General features: G+C 41.8%; 1 protein-coding gene across 3 annotated transcripts in view; it reads right to left on the reverse strand.

The window, feature by feature from the left end:
- Nucleotides 1–5350: 5350 nt before the first annotated feature.
- The window catches only part of pip4p2 (phosphatidylinositol-4,5-bisphosphate 4-phosphatase 2), a 28508-nt gene continuing 7462 nt past the window's right edge, over nucleotides 5351–26396 (reverse strand). The window contains exons 2-8 of one of the 3 annotated variants that reach the window (XM_084080596.1): nucleotides 21018–21142; nucleotides 18151–18257; nucleotides 17089–17212; nucleotides 16002–16076; nucleotides 14714–14766; nucleotides 11436–11526; nucleotides 5351–8507 (exon numbers count right to left, since the gene is read on the reverse strand). In XM_084080596.1, coding sequence (XP_083936722.1) covers nucleotides 8364–8507; nucleotides 11436–11526; nucleotides 14714–14766; nucleotides 16002–16076; nucleotides 17089–17212; nucleotides 18151–18257; nucleotides 21018–21142 — 719 coding nt within the window. In that variant the 3' untranslated portion in view covers nucleotides 5351–8363. Of the gene's footprint in view, nucleotides 8508–11435; nucleotides 11527–14713; nucleotides 14767–16001; nucleotides 16077–17088; nucleotides 17213–18150; nucleotides 18258–21017; nucleotides 21167–26396 lie in introns of all 3 variants that reach the window. The other 2 variants (XM_084080595.1, XM_084080597.1) reach the window with 2 other exon arrangements.

The raw sequence follows: 26396 nt of genomic DNA on the forward strand, positions 1-26396 counted from the left end.
ACGCACCCCCCCCCCCCCCCCCCTCCCCCGCGTCCTGGAGGCCCCCCGGGGGGGGCCGCCTCCTCCATCAGCACAGCGTGGGCACTGAGAAAACGGGTCCAGTTATGACGTCAGGATGTACAGAAGGACAACAGCGCGTGCACACACACGCACGCACGCACGCACGCACGCACGCACGCACGCACGCACGCACGCACGCACGCACACACACACACACACACACACACACACACACACACACACACACACACACACACACACACACACACACACACACACACACACACACACACACACACACACACACACACAGTTTATATTCTATTCACTATTCTTGTGAGGACATCAACATTTTAGAATGCCGATTTTATGAATGCCACATTTATAACAGTTTTACCGTAAGCCTAAAGCCCCAAAGAATTGCAGATCTACAAGCACACAATGCGTCGCAGTTTGCTTGTAGATCGGCAATGTTTCGGTTTATGACACCAGCGCACAGCTAAATTGAACCATTTCTGTTGTGAGGACTAGGAAAATGCTCCTCACAACATCTATCTATTTCTAAAATTGTACTATAGCTACATGTGGGGACATTTGGTCCTCACAAGCCTAGTAATACAAACATAAGCACAAGCACACGCACACGCACACACGCACACGCACACGCACACACACAGCGATGTCAACTTTGTGAAGTCATTGTTAAAAAAAATACATATTTTAATGAGCTCTGTTGTCCGTTGTGTATTGGGTGGTAGTTGTGCTGCTAATGTGTGTCTGTTTGGTTTACACTCCTACAAGTTGTTGTTGTTGACGTTCCGATGTGATGACCTCATCACACAGGGATAGCGTCACTGTGTTTCTGCCGTTATGTCATTATTCCATGTGGCCAGGGGGGTAGCTTGTAGACGTATGAGAACTCCAGTGTGCTGTGAATGTGTGTCACATGGTGTGTGTGCATGCGTGTGTGTGTGTGTGTGTGTGTGTGTGTGTGTGTGTGTGTGTGTGTGTGTGTGTGTGTGTGTGTGTGTGTGTGTGTCTACTTGTATTAGGCTACTATACTTGTGATGGCTAAATGTCAATGACAATGGACAATGGACTGGTCCTCACAAGAGAAATGGTTGATTTGGTTTAAAAAAAAAGAAAGATTTGAGTTAGGTTTACAATTAGGAAAAGATTCCAGTTGGGGTTACGTTAGATTTAGGGGTTATGGTTGGAGTTATGCTTGATTTATACTTACTTGCCTTACTTTACCAATGTTGTGCACTGAAAATAGCAGATCTACAAGCAGAGAACGTGTCACGCTGCGATGCATTGTGAGCTTGCAGAACGGCAACTTTGGCTTCAGGGTTAGGGTTAAAAACGTCAATAAGCAAAGTGTCTCATGAGTCCAAAACTGGATTCAAATTCAAAAGTATCAAATCTACAAGCTCAAAACGCAACGCTTTGCGCCACGTTTCGAGCTTGTAGATCTGCTATTTTTTATGCTTTTGTGTAACGCTATAGTATGTTCAAGTAGGGCATTAATTTACAAAAAAACACAATAAGTAAAAATATGGAGAGGTTTCTGTTCGTGTGTGTGTGTGTGTGTGTGTGTGTGTGTGTGTGTGTGTGTGTGTGTGTGTGTGTGTGTGTGTATAAGCGTATGAGAGGGAATGGAATAGCAGACGAGTGATTGTGTGCGTTCGTAGCTCTTCTTGAGTGTTCATTATAAGTGGACCATTATTCTATCATTTCCATATTCAATGTGTCTGTAATTTGGGTAAATCTATTCGCTGTTACAATCACAATTGATAATTAAATATATTGTTGTTGTATTTAATGCGTATGGTCATGGCTCATTGTGTGGGAAATGGATGCGGTTTACCTCTAGCAGTGAAACATCAGTTTGTATTTGGACATTGAATTCCTCACTGTATGTATTCATTCAATGTATTCATTTCATTCCTCACAGTAACAGTGTCACACTGTGACACATTCACGGAGCACACACTAGGGCTGGGCAAGTAGCTGAAGATAATAACAAAGTCAACATTGTGAACTAATAACCGACTTAATATTGCTCATGTAGGTTAATCAAATGAGTGAGAATAGATAGATAGATGGACGGACGGACAGCTTTTATTGTCATTCAACAATAGCCTACTTCAAATGCATACTTGAACAAAATTTTGTTCCACTGGCTTACAGAATTGGCCCGTGTTCGGGCGAGGTAAGCCAAGTGGGGAGGGTGATCATTGCACGTACTCCTACGGGCTGGGGCGGCCCCAGTCAGCGGGGAGTGTTGGGCGGGAGGAGTAGGATGAAGGCTCTTCTACATCCTCTCGGTGGGGGCTCCTCTGGCAGGTGAGTCAGTAAGATACAACAGCAGTGACAACACATATGTGTGGGGAGGAATCAGTTGGCATAACGACTAAATTGGGGAGAGATAGGGAGTAAAGAATAATTGGCTACTTTATAATAAAAAATCATTGAGGCAAACGTTTGAAATAATTGTGATTTAGATTTTTAAGTCAAACCAGCCAGCCCTAGCACACATGCTCAAGTATGTTGCCTCACTAAAGTGCAGTCTCCGTTCAAAACATTGCAAATGTCTCCTCCTCATGGACATATATGGATACTACCGCCAGAGGTGGACAGAGTACTCGACCCCAGTACTTGAGTAAGAGTGCTTCAGTATTTCTCAGCAACTCTGGGGGCCTGGTCCAGACCCAGTGGAGCTGCGGCCCTCATCGAGAAGAACAGCGGACAGCTTTGTATCTAAGGCCCAATTCTAACCTCACTCTAACCTAACATTTTTCAGACTATGTTGTCATGACATCAGACTCAAACCAAATAAGGATTCATATAAGGAGCCATGACCATATAGTATGGAGTTCCGGGTTGACCATTTTGTCCGAATATGGAGTGCACCATGGCGATTTAACGTGGTCAACCGGAGATGGCATGAAATCCCAACGTCAAACATCAAACGCACATATAGTCCCCGTCCAATGCACATCATGGAGATCAACATGCAGTGCACAGATGTCACGTCAAATGCACATATAAGGAGATTAACATGCAATTATGTCACGACAAATGCATAACCCGAACCCTAACCCTAACCGCACGCGGATGCCACATAGTCGGAGAAATGGGATGTCGGACTTACGTATGCCTCCCCTGTAGATCTGTGGCCCTATCTTGGGCGCCGCCTTACCCCTCAACTTGATAGCAATTTAAAAAATATATATATTTTAAAATAGTTCAACTAGCCGATCTACATCGACACGTTGTGAACTATTTGAACATGTTTTTCAAAATAGTAAAAAATGGCAAAGTAGTTTATGAATAAGGGGTAAGGCGCCCAAGATAGGGCCCCTGTTATTTTTACCTTTACAAATCACCATTAATAGCAATCGAGGCTAAAGATTTTGATTTGAAGTCATATCACCCAACCCTAGCACAAATGCTCAAAGCCTTCTAAATTGCCTGTGTGCAGTCTTTATTCAAAACATTGCAAATGTCTCCACCTCATGGACATAGATGGGTAGGATACTAGTGCTAATACAGCAGGCTGAGAAATGTTTTGAATGCCTCTTTCCTAAATAGCCTCCAGTAGCTTCAATGGGTAAAGCCTGCGGATCACTGTTTAATTTGTCATTCATTGGACAACCATTCTTTAGTTTCTTCATGAATTAATTTGTAATGCAGCGAACAGGGATGCCAGGGTGAAAATGGTCAATTTCACTATACTTACACCAGCTAGAAGGTAAACCAAAGAGAGAATGTAGGCCTACTGTATGAATGAATTTATATGTTCGTGTCATGTCATAAGACCCATCCCTTACGGCATTATAAGACACCAAAACATAAGTAAACAATATCACATTCACTTCCTGGAAACAGAAACTGCACAAGTAAAAATGGAAATATTTGGTTAATCCCCAAAAAACTAAAATAGATATACATCACACATATGTTTTCTTTGTCCCATGCTTTCTCTAAATATTCTGCAAGTGCAAATATCTTACTGTATGTTCAAAGATCTCTGTACTGTATGACAATTCAGATGGTTTCTCTCTCCCCACCTATACAGTATACAGTAGACAGTTCTAGAATTCTGCACAAATCTAATCTAACAACTAAGATCTTCTCTTATGGGGGTGCTCGGTTACAAATCTTTTCAAATGGGGGTCCACGGCTTAATATGTACTGTATCAATGTGGAGGTCCTTGACAAGAATATGAAAACCACTATCTTAACCACTGAAACCCTAGCATCTGTATTGTGGGGAAAGCTGTCGCTGCCTGCCAGCCTTCTGTCTGTCACACATGAGTAATCTCCACACAGGATCAATATTGAGGTAGGTTTCTCTCCACAGGTGACATCGGTAGTTAAAACAACCCTCTTGGTTGAACACACATCAACAACATCCCCAGGGAAGGATGCTGTCCTTCACAGCTGTGTTACTGTGTGCACATCAAGGACACAGTAAAGGCCTCAATGTCAGGAGAGGTGACAGAGTTTGAATGTTAACCACATTTATTGGGATATCCAGTGATGGGCACAAAAGAAAAAGAAAAAGAACTAGAAAATGTGCTCCTCGGAGCACAGGTCTCCGCCAGTACTATTCCTGATTAATCCTGTCTTAAGTTACTTCAAAAGATGATCTTTTGAAGTGACACACTTATAAACGAAAACATAGTCTCCTGGCGGAGACAAAAAGAAAAAGGACAAGATAAAAACAAGGGAATGAGCAAAATCGACAGAATTAATTGAAAATGGAACTGGAACACAAGACCGATAAAATGATCTTTGTGGGGTTCACTCTCCTGATTGGATGACTTATGTAACCCTGCTGACAATGTGTTTTCTGTTTATTAAAGAGCTGGACAAACAAGGAGACTCCTGTTAAGGTCAGACACTCAACAGAAAATGATTACTATCAGGAGGCTTACATTTTAACAACTAACCTTTTGTTTTAAGGAAACAATATTACTTAAATAATCTTTGAATTAATAAGTCAGAAATGAAAGCTGACTACATACTGTAGCCTAGGTATTGGCAATCTGGGGTTGGCTTACCCCCGTTGGGAAGAATAGGCTCTATGCACAGCAGCCATATTGTGAACAAAACTTGGGCCTCTTCCTTACTTCCTTCATGTGGTCTTGCCAATTATACCATAATAAGTAGGCCTATAAGTGGTAAAACCTGTGAAGGAATTAAGGAAGAGGGCCAATTTGGATGAGATGAAGATTGAAGCGGTTGTGTTTCTGTGGTTAAGAGTCGTTTGCAAGCAGCAGAATCCTGCTCAATGCTCATTCAACATGCCAGACCAAGAACCAATGACGACGCTATACCAGGAGAGGTTTCGTCCATTTTATTGATAAATTATCATTTTTAAAAAGACCTAAGAGCCATCTTTTTCCTTCCAACTGCCACTACCGTTTTCCACGTAATGATTTAACTGTACAAAGAGTTTTTATTTTATTAATATCATTATTTTCTTTTTCATCATCATCATCATCACATTCAGAACAAAATGTTAGAGGTTCGAACTGTGCCCATTGGTCAAGAGAGGGATGCAGAGTTAGCCTGTAGCGTTGCTACTCTAGCTAGCACAGAGTTCACAGGAAGTTCCAAAAAAGGGCGGCAAGCGAGGGAGATACATTCTAAAGCACAGGTGGGAATGAGAACTATTTACGCTTTGAGCATTGTTACTGTAACAGAAAAGGGAGGGGGGGGGGGGGGGGACACCTGGGTTAAGGAAGATTTGGCTGACATGCAAACATGTGTGAAGATCCATGTTTTGCGATGGCTGGTACTGTAATACCGGCAGGAAGGCAACTTAAAGGCAATGAGGAACACAAAGATATTCTAGGGCACTCGTTCCCGTGGGGGTATAGGGACCCCCAGGGATCCTTGGGGGGATTCCAGGGGGTCCCCAGGTAAATGCTTGATAGTTAGGAACTAAATGGAGAGTACAAATGTAAACTCTCAAGAGTGAAATTAACACTGAGGAGTAAATTGGGGTACCAGTCTGTGGTCTAATGCATATCAAACTGGGGGTCCTTGAAGTTAAAAAGGGTTGAAAATCACTGCTCCAAGGCAGGGGTTCCCAAACTCTGCCATGCCAGGGACCCCCAAATAGCCATAGCCTCTGGCTGGGGCCCCCTATTGCAAAATGCCTTAAAACTTAACTAAAACAAACAAAAAATAGCCAATCTACGGTATATGCTCACGGCGCCTTGAAATGTGATGCGTTGTGAGCTTGTAGGTTGGCTATTTTCAAAGATTTGAGCAATTGTCAATAAAGACATGCCCAAAATAGGGACGCCAACAATTTCATGAACTGGATTAGAATTTTAAAAAATAGAGATTTTCCTTTTTTTCCTCTCTCTTCCAATTGGACCCTGGTGGGCCCCCTAAGGGCCACGGGCCCCACTTGAGAACCACTGCTCTAGGGCATAGAAGGAAGAAAGCAGAGATGGTTAGAAGGTCTGATAAACACAAAGGTTATTGCTCGATTAAAAACAAAAAGCAGCATGGCACAAAAAAAACTAAGTCCAACAGTTCGACAAGAGCTCCTCCTGAATGGACGCTCTCTGACTGAAGCCTAATTTATACTCCGTCGTGCGACGGTGTTGCTTGGCGAAAAGGAGAACAACACGACAATCTGTTCTTTTTGGCGAGCATCACCGCCCTGCGATGAGTATAAATTAAGCGTTAATACTGAGCAGTGACATTGGCACTCACAGATGTTTTAAAAAAAGCAAAATCACACTTAGGTAGAGGTTTGTGTATAACTTGCGATGATGTAAATTGTTAATTCAAAATAGTCTCCTCTTTGAATTACATTACACAGCGAAGCAGCTCTCAAAGTCACTCTTTTAGCACATAAAAGCAAACGCAAACAAAGCACATTCTGCAAAATCCAACACTGAATTTGTATTTATATATTATTTTGTATAAAAATGTCGACACCTTGTTTATTTTGCCATTTTAATTAGGAAGAATCCAAACTGAATAATCTGGATTATCAAATATTAAAATCAACAGGAAGTTGACATTTTAACAAAAAAACGAACAACTAAAACAGGTGTTGGGTTAATAGTGTCGGCAGACTGCTTTGCATTCGTTTGAGCGAAAAGAGTGACAAAGGCCTCTTTCACTGTGCGTTTCAACTATTAGATATCATCCTGGCAAAGTAACTACACAACTCAAACCCCAACCAAAGACTCATTTTGCTTTCATGGCAATTTCTTCTCTATCGCTCTCTCTTTTTATAAATTATTATAATTTTTTAAGTCGATCATTTCAACTTAAAACATCATAGAGTTAATACTATGTTGTCAGTGTACACACAGGCAAGGTAAATGGTTACAATACAGTATGAATACGCAGCTTTCTGTAACTGGCTTCAAACTAGCAGCAAAAAACACGTACAATTGCATAAATTGCAGTGCAATGGGTACATTGTTCGTAGGAGTTTGTCTGGTTTTGCTCTGGTCGGTAACAAACGGGTACCATCATCAGTATGTCCACCAGGCTGCTGGGAAAAAAACAACTTAAGTAGTCCCAAATGATCCAAATGCATCCACTTGGCATAAATATCAACCTTAAATAAATGTTATGATTTTATGGCATTCATTTTCCTTTGAGAGAAAGAAAATCACATTTAATCATTTAGCAAACCAATTAATATGCACTTGTTATCGATTCAGAATTTAATTTAATTCAACCACTAAAACCCTAAAGCCTGGAGTCCGCCAGGGCTCTATACTAAACCCCCTCCTGCTTTCTCTCTCTACAAAATTCTGTTACTGGAAATAGCGGATCTACAAGTTCAAAATGCGTCGGTTTGCAACGCGTTGTGAGGTTGTAAATCCGCTATTTTCACAAAACGTTCACCCCCCCAGAATACGGATGCTCGTGTTCAAGTGGTTTAACCACTTAAACCCCATATGGTTGAGTGGAGTTCCTCAGGGCTCTATACAAGTTTATTTTCTGTTTTCTGTTATTGTGGGGAAAGCTTGTCGATCGCCTATTTTCAGCTTAAGCTTTCCCCACAATATGTATGCTGGGGTTTAAGAGGTTAAATCAATTTATGCCAGAAACAGGGCTATTGGATTTCATTCCTTCTGGACCCAGTGGAGACTGTTTACCGACACTTTCGGTTTGCTCAGCGAATCAGAACTCTGGAGCCATGCCAAACAGAGAACCCAGACTTCGAAGTACATCGTTCCTGTCCAGGCCTTTTACGATCCACTCCACTCGAACACCCAAATCACAACAAAAACTTGAATAACAAAAAAAAGAAACTAAGTCGGGTGTTAATGCCAGACTGGGTCAGAGTGGCGGCCGTTCGTCCGTCCGTCCTAGGCAAAGCTGTTTTCAGGGTAGCTGACTTTGATGGCGCCCCAGTAGCAGGCCCGTATCAGACAGATGAGTCCCAGGAGGTAGGCGAACGCCCAGGACACATAGGTGGCGTTGTAGCGACTGGCGAAGTCCCGGGTACCCACCTGTTAACAGAGAAAGGCAAGCACGAGTCAAGAGAACAAAAAAAAACAATACTGGATGTAATGAAGTAAAAACAATATATTATATTTCAGATAAACAACTTAACACATCGGGTGCCAGCATTTTTTCATAACAACTTACCGTGGGTGCCAGCATTCTCCCCATTGACTGCGCTTTGCTGTTTAACGTGTCCGCGTGCGTTACAAGCAAATCCACGCAAAAAAAAGCATTGATTCATGTTCTGCCATGAGCCTGGCTACAGGCTGGAACCATAACATTCCACTCGCGGGTTACAACGGGGGGGGGATCGCGCATCGCGCATGACCGTTTTTCCCCACAGGAAACAGATTTGGAGATATAGGCGTTTCAAAGTAGGAAATAGACAGGAAGCGGATGGGGGGAAAAAAAGTGTTTCCGGTGAGCGATCTGGCACTTCCTTCGCAGGATTACAATGGGTGCTCCCAGAGCTGCTCTAGCCCCGCCCGCGCGGAGAAAAACGAAAAAAACAAAAGACTGAAATCACGGTTCAGACCGTGTTCGGCACCGAAGCTTCGGAACCGACACTATGTAAACACGCGGTTCAGACCGTGTTTGGCACCCGATGTGTTAAGACAGGTACGATGTGCAAGAGCATAAGGCATTGAGTATCTTTAGAAACAGTGCCAAAATGCAGGGAGAAAACGGGCAATATGGAAATGAAGTACACATATTTATGTTTTACACACACACACAAACACACAAACACATACTTAAACAAGTAGCCTGGCTACTCAATAAGGCTATGTTCAGATTGGCAGTCCAAATCATATTTTTGGCCTATCCAGACTGAAATCACATTTCACACGTTTGGTCAAGTCTGAACAGCAAAAAAAATGCATTTAACCACATCCCCCTAAGTTGTTTGAAACGTTCAAGGTTTCCCTATTGCAACATCGTGTGTACGCGTACATAACAGTACATATTTTGTTATGGGTCAAATCTGATTTCTAAAGATGTGGACACTTCTGTGTCCAGAAGCCAGATTTATACTTGATATGATGGTGTCGCTTGCTGAAAATAGCTAATCTACAAGCACACAAAGCGTCACATCAGGACGCAGTATAAGTTAACCACCCAGCATCCCTATTCTGGGCCAAACATTCGGCAACAATAGCGCTATGTTCGTCAAAGAAACTTGGTGTAGATTGAATAAAGAGCGCACCGAGTACAGTTGCAACTCGGCTCTGTTTTACTTAGGAGAGAGGCGTTTAAGTGGTTAAGCATTATTCACGTCATTACATCATTACTAAAGCAACCAATGCAGATAGGTTGACAATGTCTGAATAGACAAATCCATTCTGATCACTTGCAAATAACACTGTGTACAGTCACTCCTAAAGATCATATTTTATAACAGTGTGGACAGTCAGTCCTAAAGATCAGATTTTATAACAGTGTGGACAGTCAGTCCTAAAGATCAGATTTGATAACAGTGTGGACAGTCAATCCTAAAGATCAGCTTTGAGAAAGACAGATTTTCCTGCAGTCTGAAAACAAAGCCTAAAAGAACTGTCTCTGACTCAATAAGCTCTCTGACACTGGAGATTCATGGCAATATTGGCTTCTTGGCAACTAATATCAAAATCATATTAAAATTGACATGAGAGCAACCATTTCTGTAAGATGAAATTATATTTTCAACTAGGGCTACAGTGTTTCATTTGGGAGCTTACTGTGCCAACGCTACATTGATATTGTGTCTGGCTACTGTTGAGTGGTTAAGCATTCAACATGGGTGCATCACACTAAATAAAGATATTGGGTTTTGGTGAGCAAGCATGAATTTCTGGGTGTTCTAGTCATTTGGTTGACTATGTCATTGTAACATATTAATATCCTTCAACATCTATCTACAGTACGTGCTTAGTTCTCCCCTGGTAAACGCAGCTCCCCTGAAATGTTGCTCCAACATGTCGTTGGTCTTGAAACAGGTTTTTGACCATGGTGCATTTTGCACAATGGTATTACGCTGTTGTATGTATGGTGGTCGTGTCAAAGGATTTTTACTCGTACGTACGTACCTGCACACAAGACAACAATAAAGATCACCTTGAGCCTTGATGTGATTACATACACAACCAGCAGTTACTGCGAACCCACTTCATGAGCAAGAGACCTTAAAATGCTTTGAATTTAAAAAAGCTTTTTTAGTAGAACCTTGAGGTTGCATAGTCATGGTATAAGCCCAGATGTTATTTCTAATTCAAAGGGTAAAATAACAATAAAACATATGCTGTCGGGTGGAAACCTCATATGTCCAAAACTGTTACTTTTCAGGATTTTAATTCAGAAATAGCAAACGTAGCAGATCTACAAGCTCAAAGCGCATCGCTCCGCGCCGTGTTTCAATCTTGTACATCTGCTACTTTTGATGCTTTCGTGTGACACTGTAGTATGATCAAGTAGGGCATTCATTTACGAAAGAACACAACAAGTTAGAATATGGAGATAAGAGGTTTCTGCCCGACAGCAACGATTTACAAGTTTTGAATTGAGTTTTTAGTCTGGGTCAGTGAGTGCCAGTCACATGATGTGAGACCCCACGTGGCTCCCAGTGGGTGTAAGATCATCTATTGTATGTGCAGCACTCAGAAAAAAAACACACAAAAAAAACCCTAACCCACAAAACAAGATTTGTAAAATACTGTTGCTGAATATGAGAGTGCTTAAGGAACTTAAGGAACAAGAGAGGCATTCAGCATTCTCATGACACGTCTCTCCCCGTCACACTTTACACAACTGCCAACCGGCATCTAAGAAGAACGCATGGAAGACATACAAAGAGGTCAGCCCCCTCTGGTGGACACATTTTGAAGAGTATTTGAGAGTAATATTTTACAGTACACACACACAGAGAGACTAACGTCTCTACAGAGGAACACAGCACTTACCGTTAAGCCCACGCCGATAAAGATGCAGATCATTCCTACGGTGATGTAAGCACAGCAGCGCCTCCTAGGTAGCGCACTGCCAACAGACGATCTTTGGATGGGTGACAAACAAACAAACAAAACAAGCAGGGCAGTCTGTGAGAAGTGACCAAATGACATAAATATATCATCTCTATCGGGTGGAAACCTCATAATTATGTCCAAAACTGTTTTCAGGATTCAAATTCAAAAATAGCAAAAGTAGCAGATCACCGCGTTTCCAGCTTGTAGACCTGCTACTTTTTACACTTTTGTGTGACGCTGTAGTATGATCAAGTAGGGCGTTAATTTACGAAAAAACACAAAAAGGTTAGAATATGGAAATAAAAGGTTTCTGCCCGACAGCAACAACATATACGGTACTGTACATACATACAAACAGACAGACGGGTGAAACATTTAGACAAATGATTATTTCACAGGCCACCAGGTCGCCTTGGTTGCCTTGACTCAACAGCTTGAAAACGCAGCATTCTAGTCACATAAAACACTTTATCTACAATTAGCAGACCCATTTAACATTAAGTGTACACTATGCTAATGATGTGGCTTCCACTGCCGTGAGGCATCGGCCTCCCGCGGTGCCTTTTTTCCAATCGCAGATGAAAAGCACCAACGTTTGGGTTACATGCCCTGCTCCTGTAGTCATGATGAATTTCATTATTTTATTTTACTCCACAGAGGCCGTCATAAACAGTTAGGTTGAAATGCGCCCCAACTGACTTGAGATCAGTATTTTTCGGGGGGGGGGAAGGAGGAGGGTGGGCTCACTCCACTCTCTCACATGCTTTACATGTGACTGTACTAAAGCATTCTTCAGGAAGCGTTGTTTTTTTTCTTCAGATGGCTTAAGGGTTCTGACTAATCTTTACTAAGTTTCTCTCTGTTCCCTCCCGTCCTACGTGTTTCGTTTCCTGTTTTCCGGTTCTCTCTCGAGTGGACATTTTGTAGCTGTGTCAGACCCAAGCCTCCATCTGACTTTATCTCTCACTTTGTCACTGTCGGGGTGGAAACCTCGCATGTCCAAATCCCTTTACTTTCCAGGAGCCGGTGTTCCAATGGATGCGATGTAGTTATTATGTAGTCACAAGCTCTTGTTAATACTTTTCATTGGCTAAATATTCATAAACCCCACAGACACACTGAACCACTTTCAATGTGGCATACATAATTTGGGCATCATTATAGGCGTTATTTTTTTAATTCTTCAAAAACGTATTTGCATATCTTTCAGGATTAAGAGGGGTTAACTCATCTATGGCACACACTTTTCAGCTCATCAGCACAAAAAGGTATAAGCCAATATGAATATTTATTTTTACCTAAAGCAACTTACAATACAATGAATATTCATGAATGCATTACACTGTGTTGCGATTAAACCCATGACCTGGACCTAAAGTGATATTTCTTTAGTTAAAACAAGAAGGATATTTCTTTTAATATCCTTATTTCTTAAAGCTCTATAATCTGTTAATTTCACTTTTTTATCCTGTGTAAAAATTGGTAAATGGACCAGAAAATGTATTTTCTGTTTACTAAAGAGCTGGAGAGACAGGGAGACCCCTGTTACTGAACAAACACTAGATAGCAGTGATTACTATCCAAATATAGAGCTATTTAACAAAAAAAAGAAAATCACTTACAGCTCTTTTAATATAACCCTGAGCAAAGTAAACTTACATGCAATTTATAATGATGTGTAATGTGTCCAGATTTCAAACTACTGTAATCTGCTTGGATAAATTTGAGAGACTTTTCCTCAGAGAAAGTCTTACTGTATGCCCCCCCCCCCCCCCCCCCCCACCGTTCTTCTAATGCCCACAAAGTTAATTCTACAAACATATCAATGACTTCTGTGCCAAAATGTAATAGTCCATTAATAGCTCAATATACTTGGAGTAAGTGATTATTCAATCATTATGGCTCGCCAAAGCCATCTAGTCTCAAGCATTTTCTCCTCCCAAAATATTATCTAATGCCCCAACTTTCTTACAGAGTACCCTGTTTTTCTAAATAGAAATGGAAAATTGTTAAAAAACTCCCTTTACACACATCCTTTAAGAAAAAGGTGTTGCCCTTAATTTTGAGCCCCATCCCTCCTCTACTCTCGCTCCATATCTAGTTTGCTGTCCGTCTTAAGAGATAAGACAGCCAGATACTTACAGTACATACTCTAGATAAAGAGAGAAAAGGAGACAAAGACAGAGAGAGAGATGTGGATGGGTCATAGAAGTAATCAATAAAATACGTGCTAGCTGTAGCTTGTAGCATGATGTATTATCCTCCACTATCTCGCAGTGCTCTGACATACAGACGCACACACCTTTCCCCATCACCACCCCTGTGTTGAGCATTGTGAGTGCTTGGTCCAATTCCGCTTCCAGGAGCACTAATGCCTGTCACATGTTGAGATTAGCCTCTGGGTAACACCGCCTACACATATCACATGTCCACATTCCTACTACTGTACTTTTGACTGCATTGTATCGATCCAATGAACCAGAAAACTGCTCAAGAGTGATTTCCTAAGCCTAGATTCTTCGGTAGATTTATTTTTTTAGTCTTATAATATAAGACTAAACTGTACTTGAGTATAAGATGTAACAATAACACATTTGAATCTTGAGATACCGGTAGATAAATTCCATCAATCCAGTTCCAGTATCCAGTTCATTCCATCAACTGGATAAGAAAATATCAATCAGAATAAGGCAAGAAGTCATAGAATTCAGTGTAGCATCTGTAATCTGGCATGACACGGCATCTACGAAGACGCGCCCAGTACAAATTCCTACACACAATTTCTAAAAACAGCCGGCAGCATGAATATAAGCACATGTGCATAGGAATTTGTATTGGGCGCATCCAGATGTTATGCCTGAATTATACTTGGTTGCGCGCCTTGGCGAAGACAGAAAATAGCAGATTTACAAGCTCACACAGTGTCGTATTGCGGCGCTTCGTAAGTATGTAGATCTGCTACTTTTGGTGCATGCCAGAGGCAGGCAACTGAGTATTAATCTCTCAAGACAGATACTCCAATTTCTGCTTATTGTTTTACCGAATGGTTCCCAGATTGACTAAGTATAAATCACCTTTCTGAATCACTTGTCTGGGCTGGTTGTCGACAGGGAAACAGAGGTCTGGTTCAGGATAAAGTAAAATTGTGTGGTGAAAATAGCAATCTTAGTTGATTGTGGTGTGTGTATGTTCAGTGGAAGTTGGGGTGGACTCACATTTTTTTGCAGTGTGGACACTTGGCTAGCGTGTTAAACCGTAACTCCATCCACTGCAAGAGAACAGACAATAAAAAGTCATGTTAATTTGCATTTCATGCAGACTGTCCCTGTGTGTACACACACACACGCACGCACGCACACACGCACGCGCGCGCACACGCACTCTACTCTACCGTAGGAGTGAGGAGAATCAACAATAGCCTCATTGGCATTGATTTGAACTAACTAGTCGTGGTAACGTGGAGGTTTACCGGGAAAACATTGACATCTCCTGTATCAAGGACAGAAGTTAGGAATTGGAACAGTTTAAGAGTTTATTCAGCACCTAAAACTATTAAAAAAGATGTTAGCTGGCGGTGTCAATGTTTATTCTATGAAGTGCTTTGATGTTAACAAAGTAGGGTTAATGAAAGTATTTAATTAATTTTTCTCCTACTATGGGTGAACTTAATCAAACATGTCCTTTTTCACACGAGTGAAAATGTGGCTTTCCATACACCTGGCTCTAAAGATGGTTCTCTCTGAAAAGAGGGATTTCTGCAGCACAAGCTGGCGCAATCTGGCCGTCAACCTAGCAGTGACAACCTGTCTCAGACAAGAGAAGTTGGAGCACTGCTAGAACTAACGATTTCTTTTAACTATTATTTCACCACTTAAAAGGGCGATGAAACCGCAGGCTGTAGTTTGTTTTGTGGTTCAGGTTAAAAAGTACAGCAGGGTAAAATATGGCACCCAAATTAATAATGGGTGTTTAGATTTAGGTGTGTCAGATTGTGTATTGTAATGTCTACTGTCTGCTTGAACACTGGCACACCTAAATCTAACACACATCTAACATTCATTTGATTAGTTGCAGCTGTGTTGGTTACTAGTTTTTTTATCTGCTGTAGTTTTTAATCTCAAAAGGAAAACAAAATACAAATTCAGCCTAGGGTTTCATGACCCTTAATGCCTTATGTAAAGGACTGTATGACGAATAGTGAGAATAGATGATCTACAAGCTCACAAGGCGTCACATGGAAATGCTTTGTTGGCTTGTAGATCAGCAGATCAGTATCTTTTGATTTTTTTTGCCTAGGATTACATGTCCAAGACAGGGGACACCAAGTTCAAAGTGGTTAACTAAACATATCCCATGGGCTAAAACTCTCTTTGAAAATAAATAAAGCCACTTTTGCACCAGTGTAAATAAAGACAGAGATTTGGCTTGGATCTGGGTTAGGCTATAGTTAATATGTCCACCCATGGGAGCCCCCAAGCGAGCAGAAAGGCCAGCTTTCTCAACCTGTTGCTGGACTGGGGGAGAGCCATCAGTGGGCAGCTCAGTGAGGGGCTGGGATGAGCGGGCGTCCTCGCCGCCCTATGGATGCCACAAGCAACAACGGGCACAGTGTTAAGAGACGTGGTTCCCAACCCCACGGTTCCAAAGGCAAGGGTTCTATAAGCACAGCTCAGAGGATGGTACGGGTCCCACGTTGTACTTCAGACTCTCAAGAGTAAAGACGTGCAGAGTCAGAATGGATGGATTATTTCTAACAATTTGGGAACCTTGCACCTATTTATAGATTTTATTGACGCTAGTCCGAACAGGGACCACGTGCCTCTATTCTCTCTCACACACCCAGTCCCACCAGGGAGCCAGTTCCTCCTTTTATAACCAGTTGTCAGACCTAGTCCATCAGGATCCCAATCCCTCAATTTATCACATTAATCGATCTTGGACCCAGCCCAATACCTAGTGTTGCTTTATTTTCTTTTTATTTCCTTTGAATCTCAGTCAGTTACCAACAAACATTCATCTGTCTGTGTGTCTTTCTCCATCCATCACTCACCCACCCAAACCTTTATCATCTTTCTATCAACACTCAACAGCCCTGTGCAAACATGACTAGCTCTGTTAACCAGAACTACTACTACCCACTATGACTATCGACTATGTGACAAGAGACGATGTTGTTTACATTGCATGATGAAATGTGTGTATGTATACCCACAATAAACACTACTCCATTCTACAGGTGAGAGGTGGATCGATAACTTTACTTCTGCCTAAGTCCAATTCAATGAAGAGGATTTAGAAGAAGGAAAAGCTTGATTATAAGGAAACTTAATTACTTAAACATTATACAGGTATACTATACCATTCATAACTTACATACCGGATTGACTGTGCAATTTTAAAATCTGCTGCATTCCTGTTGGTTTCTCTTTTTTTTCTGTGATAGTGAAATGTTTTATATTGTGATGAATTTATTATTGTAGTGTGCGACAGCTAATGGGGATCTGTATAATAAACAATAAACAATACAGGGTCAAGTCCATGATTGGTCAGACACAGACAGACTAGACGGGGGAAGGCGGGATTAACGTACTAGGAAGGTGTTTCCACAGTGTCCACAGACGACCCTCATGCCCTCTGGCTGGACGGGCAGCGCCGGCTGGGCGGGCTGCTCCTCCGGGATCACCATCACCGGGCTCAGGTTGATGATGCGTCTGCTGTGGGCGGGGCAAAGACATTCTGATGACGTCACTTTGACGGCACGCGGAAGCAGCGAGGCAAGTTTAGGCAAGTTTAGGGATGTCATCTATTTACAAGATTCAAGTTGACGATTAATTGTCATACAAATAATCGCAATTAACGGTTTTATTGTGTCTTTTTTTACATTGAACATTGTTCCGTGTGAACAAGAATGCCATTTGTGTTTGCCTTTTAGGCTTCGTAATCAAAATTGGCACATGGCATAGTATATGACAAATTACTGACATATTTATTAGAGGAAATAGCTGATCTATAAGCTGCAGATCTGCTATTTCTGCGATTTTTGGAAAAACATTTTCAGCATTTCGTTTTCCATGTTGAACATTTTTTAACATGGAAACGATTATGCAAAATAATTGTGATTGTCTCAAATAATTGCGACAGGCGTAGGCATGTTGTGCAACAGTATGAGTATCATTTGATAGAATACTGTATAGTAGTATACTGTAGTAAAATAGCATTAATATTACACAATACAAGGAGCAATTGTACATACATATCCCTGTATTTCTGTTAAACAAAATACTGAAATAATACAAGCATAATGGAATACATCAATCATACATCAAATAATGTACTATACTATGTACCATATGTAGAGAGTGAGAGGGAGTTCACGTTTTTTGAAAATTAACCATTTAAGTCCTATATACCTCATCGTACGATGAATTAGCAAAAAATAACCTATCTACACACGCACACATTGTTACACAACATTTTAGTTATTTTTGGAATAAAACATACTGTATATATACATATTTGGACGCCAGAATTGGTGTGGTTAAATTTATATTCGGGTGAATTTTTTTCTCAGGTGGTTCCAATATTTGTTTATGATTCAACATTCAGACAAATTGACAATGTTGTCTTTTTGTGATGATGATGATGTAAGTACCAGTTGGGTCGAGGACATCCTATCCTCCTAGATGTGTCTTTACAGATCAGCAGGCAGTTGCAGGGACACCTCACATACTTCTTCCCTGTCGGGGGGTTCTTAATGGGCTGCAACACACAAGATCATTGTATTGACAATGTGATGCAGAGACAGCTCATCATAAAGTAACGATCACAGATCTATACAGGACTCCCCAAAAGGACCCACCAGTCAAAAAGGCTTTTTGATCAAACTGCCCACTTGTGTGGGAATATATCGGACTACATGAGCAATAGGTCTAATCATACACGAGTATGGACGGTGGTGCATCATCTTCAATTTGACGAAGACGGACAGGTAAACAAGGCTCTGTCATCATCACATCTATGCAGTTAAAGTAATGCTTGTTAGGTTCAGACGTGGTTGTCAGTCAGGTTTATGTCAGTACTGGTTCTGTCAAACACACCCAACTGTGACTGCTTAGGAACTGGTTTGATGGGGTTGCGAAGGGTTGTCTGGGGTTCATTTGTACAGAAGAACACGGTGGTGGCGTGTGGCTTAACACCAAAAATGCAGCAAGTGTCAAGTCATCTTTATGCATGTTTTACATCACAACATAAGCTGACCCAAAGTGCTTTCCATTCGTGGATGACCATTGACCAACAACATGATAATCATAATAATTCAGAATACGCAAAAGCAAGACTGAAGTTTTTAAACAACAAATCACAGTAAAAAAGTTAAAAAAATGCATAATTGACAGATGACATTAAAATGCTATTACAATTCTAATTGACTATGATCCGTGCTAGACACAGATCACGGTCGGAGGAGGCTGGTGGAATTCCGTTCCCTGCGGCGACAGCTCTCTCAAATCACAAGCTCAACCAGCCATAAATTAACTCTGGCATCCTTGAGGACACCTATCTGCCATGGGGTCTTAGAAGCATCTTAACCATAGACATATAAAGGTAGACGCCTCCTCCGGCTCTGAAGCGTATGTATGGAGCGTCTGTATCCGCTTCTGGGGGGGGCGAGGAAATTTCCGTGTGCGTCACAGAAGGGGGCGTTCAGTAGGCCAATCAGAGGCAGGTGGGGGCGGGACAACTAGATTCCGACAAGTCCTGGAAAAGACGCGCTGTGGTTGGCCAGTAGTCAACACGCTGTGATTGGCCAGTGCCCGTCCCCCCCGGAAATATGCAGAGGCCAAATATGCAGAGGCCAATGAGGTATCTAGGTTTCTATATCTGTGATCTTAACTTCACTTGTCACCTGAGTTCAGTTCAGTCCCTCTGCTCTGATCACCGTCCCCGTTTACACACACACACACACACACACACACACACACACACACACACACACACACACACACACACACACACACACACACACACACACACACACACACACACACACACACACACACACACACACACACACACACACACACACACACACACACACACACGTATAACGTCATTGTTGAGTCAAGTGCAAACCTCATATCTCCAAAACTGTTACTTTTCAGGATAAAAAAATACAAAAAGGAGCAAGCATAGCAGATCTACAAGCTCAAAACACGTCGCTTCGTGCTGCATTTTGAGCTTGTAAGACCTGCTACTTTTGTGTGACGCTGTAGTATGATCAAGTAGGACGTTAATTTACAGAAAAACAGAAAAAGCTAAAATATGGAGATAGGAGGTTTCTGCCCGACAGCAACGATATATATATATAGCTGACCTAGTGGATATACTGATGCATGACCTTAAATATGAACCTGTCCACTGCTCAGGCTTAATGTACAGCTGTTCCAGATCAGACATATACAGACAGCTGTCCATGACCGTCAGTTATCAGTGAGCTTCGTAGAACCGACGGAAGCTGTCATGGGAAGCAAGCTAAACCCACATCAGGAGGTGTCACTAATGTCAAATTAATGATAACCCCTAATTACAGGACTACCGTTCAATTCATTGCATGTGGTACTGCGAATTCAGAGCAATATCACAATCATATTGTAGTCTCCAATCTACTTACTTTGTTGCTGCTAAATGTCAGTCAGTGTCTCGCTATACTCAGCAGGTGTTGACAGGCTGTCGCTAATTGACTGTCTTGCGCTGACACAGCCCATATACTGCCCAGTCAGAAATGTAGAGATCAGAAAACAACGTGTGATATGTGTTCTTTTATCTTCCTGAGCCAATACTAAGATCACAATAATTCAAAGTTATTGTTTATTGATAAGCTTGTCCGACTCCCACTGACTTAAATGCATTCCATCAGACTTCTTTGCTTCCCCCAGTGCCCAATCTGGGAACCCATTCAGTAAAAAACTAAACAAATATGACTTGAGATGATTACCCAGTTTCTAGAACGTGACATATCTTACTATCAATATACTCCTTAGGTTTGATGTATTTCCTCATGCAACAGGATATTGAGGTGGGACTTAAAACAAAATGAGACTTTGGTAAATGTATGGGTTGTGTAGTTACCTTGCCATAACTCAAAATATTGGTGAGATATGTTTAATAGTTGCTCCGTTGATTAGAAATTGAAATTCCAAAATAGTCTCCTAATTGATTTACATTGCACAGTGAAACAGCTCTCAAAGTCAGCAAATAGACAAACGTGAACAAAGCAGATTCTGACAATAATGTGTGTTACAAAACTCAACACAGCATCTAAAAAAGAAAAAGAAAATGACAATGTCAACTTCCTGTTGATTTTACTAACTGAAGATCCGGAGCCAGATCAACGGATCCAATCGTGTTCCTAAATCAATACTGTGAAAGGAAGTTTTAGTTTCATTTAAATCCCCCTCAGCTATGTCATGATTTGTAATTACAACTTACATATCAGCAGAATCTGTGACCAATCTCACTTACCGTCGCCTCGTTGCAGACGGTACACTTGACCACGTGTTGGTGCAACTTGCCGTCCAGGGTGATGAGCGACTGGCACACACGGCAGTTGATGACGGGCACGCCGCCCGCGTCAGGACTGGCGATGGCTGTGTAAGGGGGAGGTAGTTCCGCTTTTAGGGTACAGGAAGGGGGAGAGGGGGACACAGCACACAGCGAGCTGTTAAAACACATGCAGACAACATGCCATCTATCTCCATGTTCAGCTTCACACACCTGGTTCACTGACCAAAGCTTTAATTCATTCTGCTTGTTTATGCCGATACCAAAAATATATTTTTCGGCCATTAGCGCAATTCTTACAGCAGTGGCAAACGTTTCTGTCACTTGAATGTCAAAATATCTGCATACTCTCTCAGCATGCAGAGTCGTTGGGTAATTTATGCTTTGCACCGGCAGGCCGCTTGTGGCTGTTTTGGCTAGTGTGGTGCTAAAGGTTTTGGAAATGCTTCACTTCTATGAACAAAACAGCTTAAAAAAAGTGTTGGTGTAACTCAGAGAAAGAGAGAAAACACTTTTTTTGTACATGCATAGATCAATGATACAAGCTTCATGCTTGCTCTTCATCACAATCTCTTACATCAACATTGTTCTTGTGAAGCAGGTTATAGATTAAGCATTTATTAAGATTGCTAGTTGCATTTGCTGTTGAGGCAAGGCAATACAGTGACAAGTTTACAGCTGGCTGGTCTCTAATATGAACATATTTTAGAAATACTTCACATTACAAACCAAACTACGAACAAAGAAATTCTACATGCATGTCAACAAAAAAAACTTTCACAAGTTGGCTTTTACAGACATAGCCATTGTGATTGGCTCTTGAGATTTACCATAATTTACCATAAAGTGCTAGCCTATGACAGATTTCAGTCTTTCAGATTTCAAGTCTCGTAAAGAGAACTCCTATGCATGTGAGCGGAGCGGAGCGAGACGATTTTTAACGTAGCGGGGAGCTGGCTTATAAAAAGAATGGAGCGCTACTCGGAGCGAGGACCGCCTGCCGCTCCAAGCCGCTCCGGCGGGGGCCGCCAACCGACTCAGACACACAGACATCCAGAAGTGCACAGCGCACGTCCTTGATCAAGTTTTCATTCAAATTTCGACTTTTTTTTTCCTTTTCTCTTTTTTTTTGCGTGAGCGGCCCGGTCTGAGCGGAGCGCGGAGTGAGAGGTGCGCAAATCAACGTGAGCGACGGGGAGCGGAGCGGGGGGGGGGGGGAATCAACATGAACGAATAGCGAGCGTGACAACTGACAACAGCCCCCTGGAGCGACGAGCGGCATTTCCCCCGCTCCGCTCACATGCTCTGTGTGGGACAGCCCTAGATTCTACACATAATCACATCTAACATTCATTCACTCTCTTATTGGTAATTATGACAACCTGTGAGAAGAACAAAGACAATATAAACATTGTCTTGAATCATCTCACTGGATATAATGTCCAATACGTGCTCTCGGTTACTGATCTGAAGCTAGCAGTGCTGCCAGATTTTGCGAGAGAAATAAGCAACCAGGTCTATGAAAACAAGTAAAAAAAGAAGCGACTATAGGCCGCATGAGCACTTTGAACCTATATACTGTATTCATCGGCTATTTGAATAATGCTATGAATAAATGATTTACAAGCTCACATTCACAACGCGTCGCATCGCAATGCGATGTGAGCTTGTAGATAGGCTATTTTCAAAAAATCTTGAAATAAAATGTGGAATATTTGGGAAGATATTTGAAACATTCTAACATACTGTACATCTGGTACGGGGGCGGGCTCTGAAACATTTTCAGATGGAGGTCAGCAGACAAATGATATGAAAATATTTGAGAACCACTGTTTTATTCACTTAAACCTGGAGTAACTGGAGTCCCTCAGGGCTCAATACTAGTGTCTTTTCTGTTATTGTGGGGAAAGCTTTCGCTGAAAATAGCCGATCGATAATGAGCTCACAATGCGACACAACGCGTCGCGTTGTGAGCTTATCGACCTGCTGTTTTCAGTGAAAGCTTTCTTACAATACGTATGCTGGGGTTTAAGTGGTTAAATAATAATAAAAAAAATTGTAAGCAAGCCCAAATACCGGTAACCTGGCTCCGTCAAATGGAAAAAGCTTGCGACACACATTTTGTTTCACAGCCTACTTCCATCTGAGACTTCGGAAGCAGAATCGATGACAGACGGCGTTTTCATTTTTTCATGCTACTTGGCAGGTGATTGGATGATCCCGCCCCTAGCAGCCGCTGATTGGTTCGAAACCGCAGCAGTTCGGGCAGCTTTACTCCCCGAGCAATCCCAGACCTCCTTCCTGAAATCAAATGCAAATTAGATTTCCGGAGGGAGGGGGGTTTACCAGGCTAAAATACCGGTAAGGAACTACACTTTAGAAACAAGCCCAAAGTAATGCAACCCACAATTGCCAATATCTACAAAGCGACTTTACAGGAAAAACAAAACAAAGTCTCTTATAATAAGTGGACATGGCAACGCTGGAAGCTAGCCTCCTGGCTACAAAACATCCACAAACCCATGACCTTCTGTCTACATCTCTGAATGCTGAACATGTGACTCTTTCCCATGTGTATGTAGTGTAGCTATACTGTTTATCCTTCTGTACGTGTGCATTAAGGAACAATGGGTCCTTTTTACAGAACAGACGTGACTGCGATTGAGTCCAGTAAGATTCATTGCCTGGAGTTAATGAGAGTATGTATGTGCTGAATTGTATGTTAGAATTAAACTGCCAAAGTCAATCAAGTAAATAAGCCAGCGTCACCAGCGCCCATACCCTAGGTGGGGTTGGCGAAAGGGCCTACTCTGTGTGGAGTTTGCATGTTCTCCCCGTGTCTCCTAGGGTAGTTAATACCCTCACAAAAACATGTAGTAATCCTGGTCACTATACTGCCTCCCCCTGGTCAGCCGGGGCGCCTGATGGAGGGGAAGGGTAGCCTGGCGTAGCTAGACTATATCACTGCGTGGATATGAGTCTGGTGCTTCCATGAGGACGATTTGTTTCCCAAGGGGCGGGATCAAAACAATGTCCCTCGACGCAATTGGTTAGACCTACAACCAACTACCAATTACAGTCGCCCATATTCGAATACTGGGCCCTGATTGGTGCCCCACGTCTTCTGGAGCAGGAAATGGATTCTCTATGGAGCGGTGCCAGACCCAAATCGCAGAGTGCAATTTTTTTTTGCACTCGCAGATTCGTCTGGTCCCAGGCTAGGGGAAGGGAACTGGTTGGAATAACGTGTTCCTTCCACGCGCTACGTCCAACCGGGGAAACTCCCCCCTGTCAGGTGACAAGAAGGTCAGTTGGCTCTCATGCATTGAAGGAGGCATGAGCTCGGCCCTGGCCTCCCTAGGTTGGTGGGGGGAGTGTAGTGCCCAGGATCACTTAGCAAATTGGCACCGGGTGAAAAAAGGGTTACAAAATCGAGGGATAAAAATGTATAGATTTGTTAGAGGTTGGAACTAAGAAAGAAAAAGAAGACAGACCCATTATAGGGGAACTGAAGATCTACTTTCCTGCCAATGAACAACAAATATAATACTGAACTATCTGAACACTGCATAGCGATGGCGGCGGAATATAATAGGCTACACTGCAGTCTTTTTTTCTCCTTTGTTTTATGTGGCGTGATTGGCACATTGCTTTGCTGATAAGCTTTCTTTGGCAATGTAACTTGTACTTGGATATGCTTTTGTAAACAAACATTTGTACGTATACATTTTAAGTATAAATCGTCTTGATCCTGTATACAGGTCCCTTACAAGTAATAACATCCATGATAAACATGCTGCTATTACACTTGGCATCGATTTCAAGTCAATTTTAAAGGATGGGTGTGCTGGGGGGCATTTGCCCCATAAGAGCTGTAACCACTTTCATCCCAGATCTACAAGCTCACAACACGCCGTCGCCACGTACAAGCGACACGTTGAGAGCTTGTAGATCAGCTATGTCCTGCTCAATTGCAAATCTTTCACTGCATTATCATTTATTCATAGCATGATATCCTGGCGATGGGTTTCCTTTGCAGTTTTGTAGTAGTCGGCTAAAGTATCTGGATTCAAAAATCAGGGAAAGGGGGTACTGAAGCTAGAAAATGTTTGAGAACCACTCCTGTACAGTATTATTTCCTTTTTCCACAGACACACTGCATTACTCTGCTACTGATGTTGAGCAGGCTGTATGGTCACACCCTCTAGCATTGTATACGTTACTGTCAGCCTACAGTCACATCACAATATTTACATAATGCTGTTCTATTCTGGTGTCTAATTTCATCACTTCGGTAAATAATATATTCACGTTCACGTCACATGGTCTGTGAATGCCGTTTTCACTTCTGTGGGAGAGCTGGATATCACTACAAACACTAGATGCTCCACCATCTTTGCTTTCATTCGAACATGCAGAGGTTATAGTGTAGCTTTAAGTGTGGCTGCAAATATTGATTATTTTCTTTGCAAATATTGATCATTTTTTTCAATTAATCAAATAATCAAAAAGCACATATTGTTTATACTTGTCAATATGCTCATTTCACAGTTTTATTTTATATTTTTAGAAACGTTTCACTGATTATTAATATATGATTTTATTGAATTATCGATAATCAATAATTTAGTATAATCAATTTAATCGATTAGTTTGGTGAATTGTGGCTCCCCTGGCTTTAAAACACCAGTCTCATGCTATGAGACACACTCATTGCTCATTCACATACCGACGCCGAAAGAAACCGAGCAAGGCACCAACCTGCTCACCCGGAGCAGCTAGGGGTTCAGTGTCTTGCTCAAGGACACTTCGACACTAACCCAGGGGGAGCCAGGGATTGAACCGGGGACCTTCCGATTCCCAAGTGGCCGCTCTGCCTTCAGGATAACCGTCAATAATTAAAGGGCGGTTTGAGACAAGGGATCTAATTGGTCAAAAACATGATTTCACTATGATTATTAATTCATTCCTTTGGTAGGAGTACAGATAGCTGGTATTCTCTGAATGTGCTTTGATACCATTGCATCACCATCATATACTGTACATACTACCTCTTGTGGCATATAGTGTATAAAAGAAAAGAAAAAAGTAGAACAAATCTATCATTTGTGTCTGGTGTATAAGTAACTTGGAGGCACAGATAATGAAATAATGGGCTGTCTCTAATGAACATCTGGACAATTTGGTTTAAGGCCCAAACTGACCTTTTAAAAAAACCCTGACCTTTAAAAACGTTTCCTCATTTGGAAGAACAGTAAACGTATGAAACGGTACCAGTGGCTACAGTGCACTATGTGCCATTAATCCCATTTTATCCTTGTGTCATTACAGTACATTCCT

Source organism: Gymnoscopelus microlampas, assembly GCF_963454915.1.
Source record: "Gymnoscopelus microlampas genome assembly, chromosome: 15".
NCBI classification, from domain to species: domain Eukaryota; kingdom Metazoa; phylum Chordata; class Actinopteri; order Myctophiformes; family Myctophidae; genus Gymnoscopelus; species Gymnoscopelus microlampas.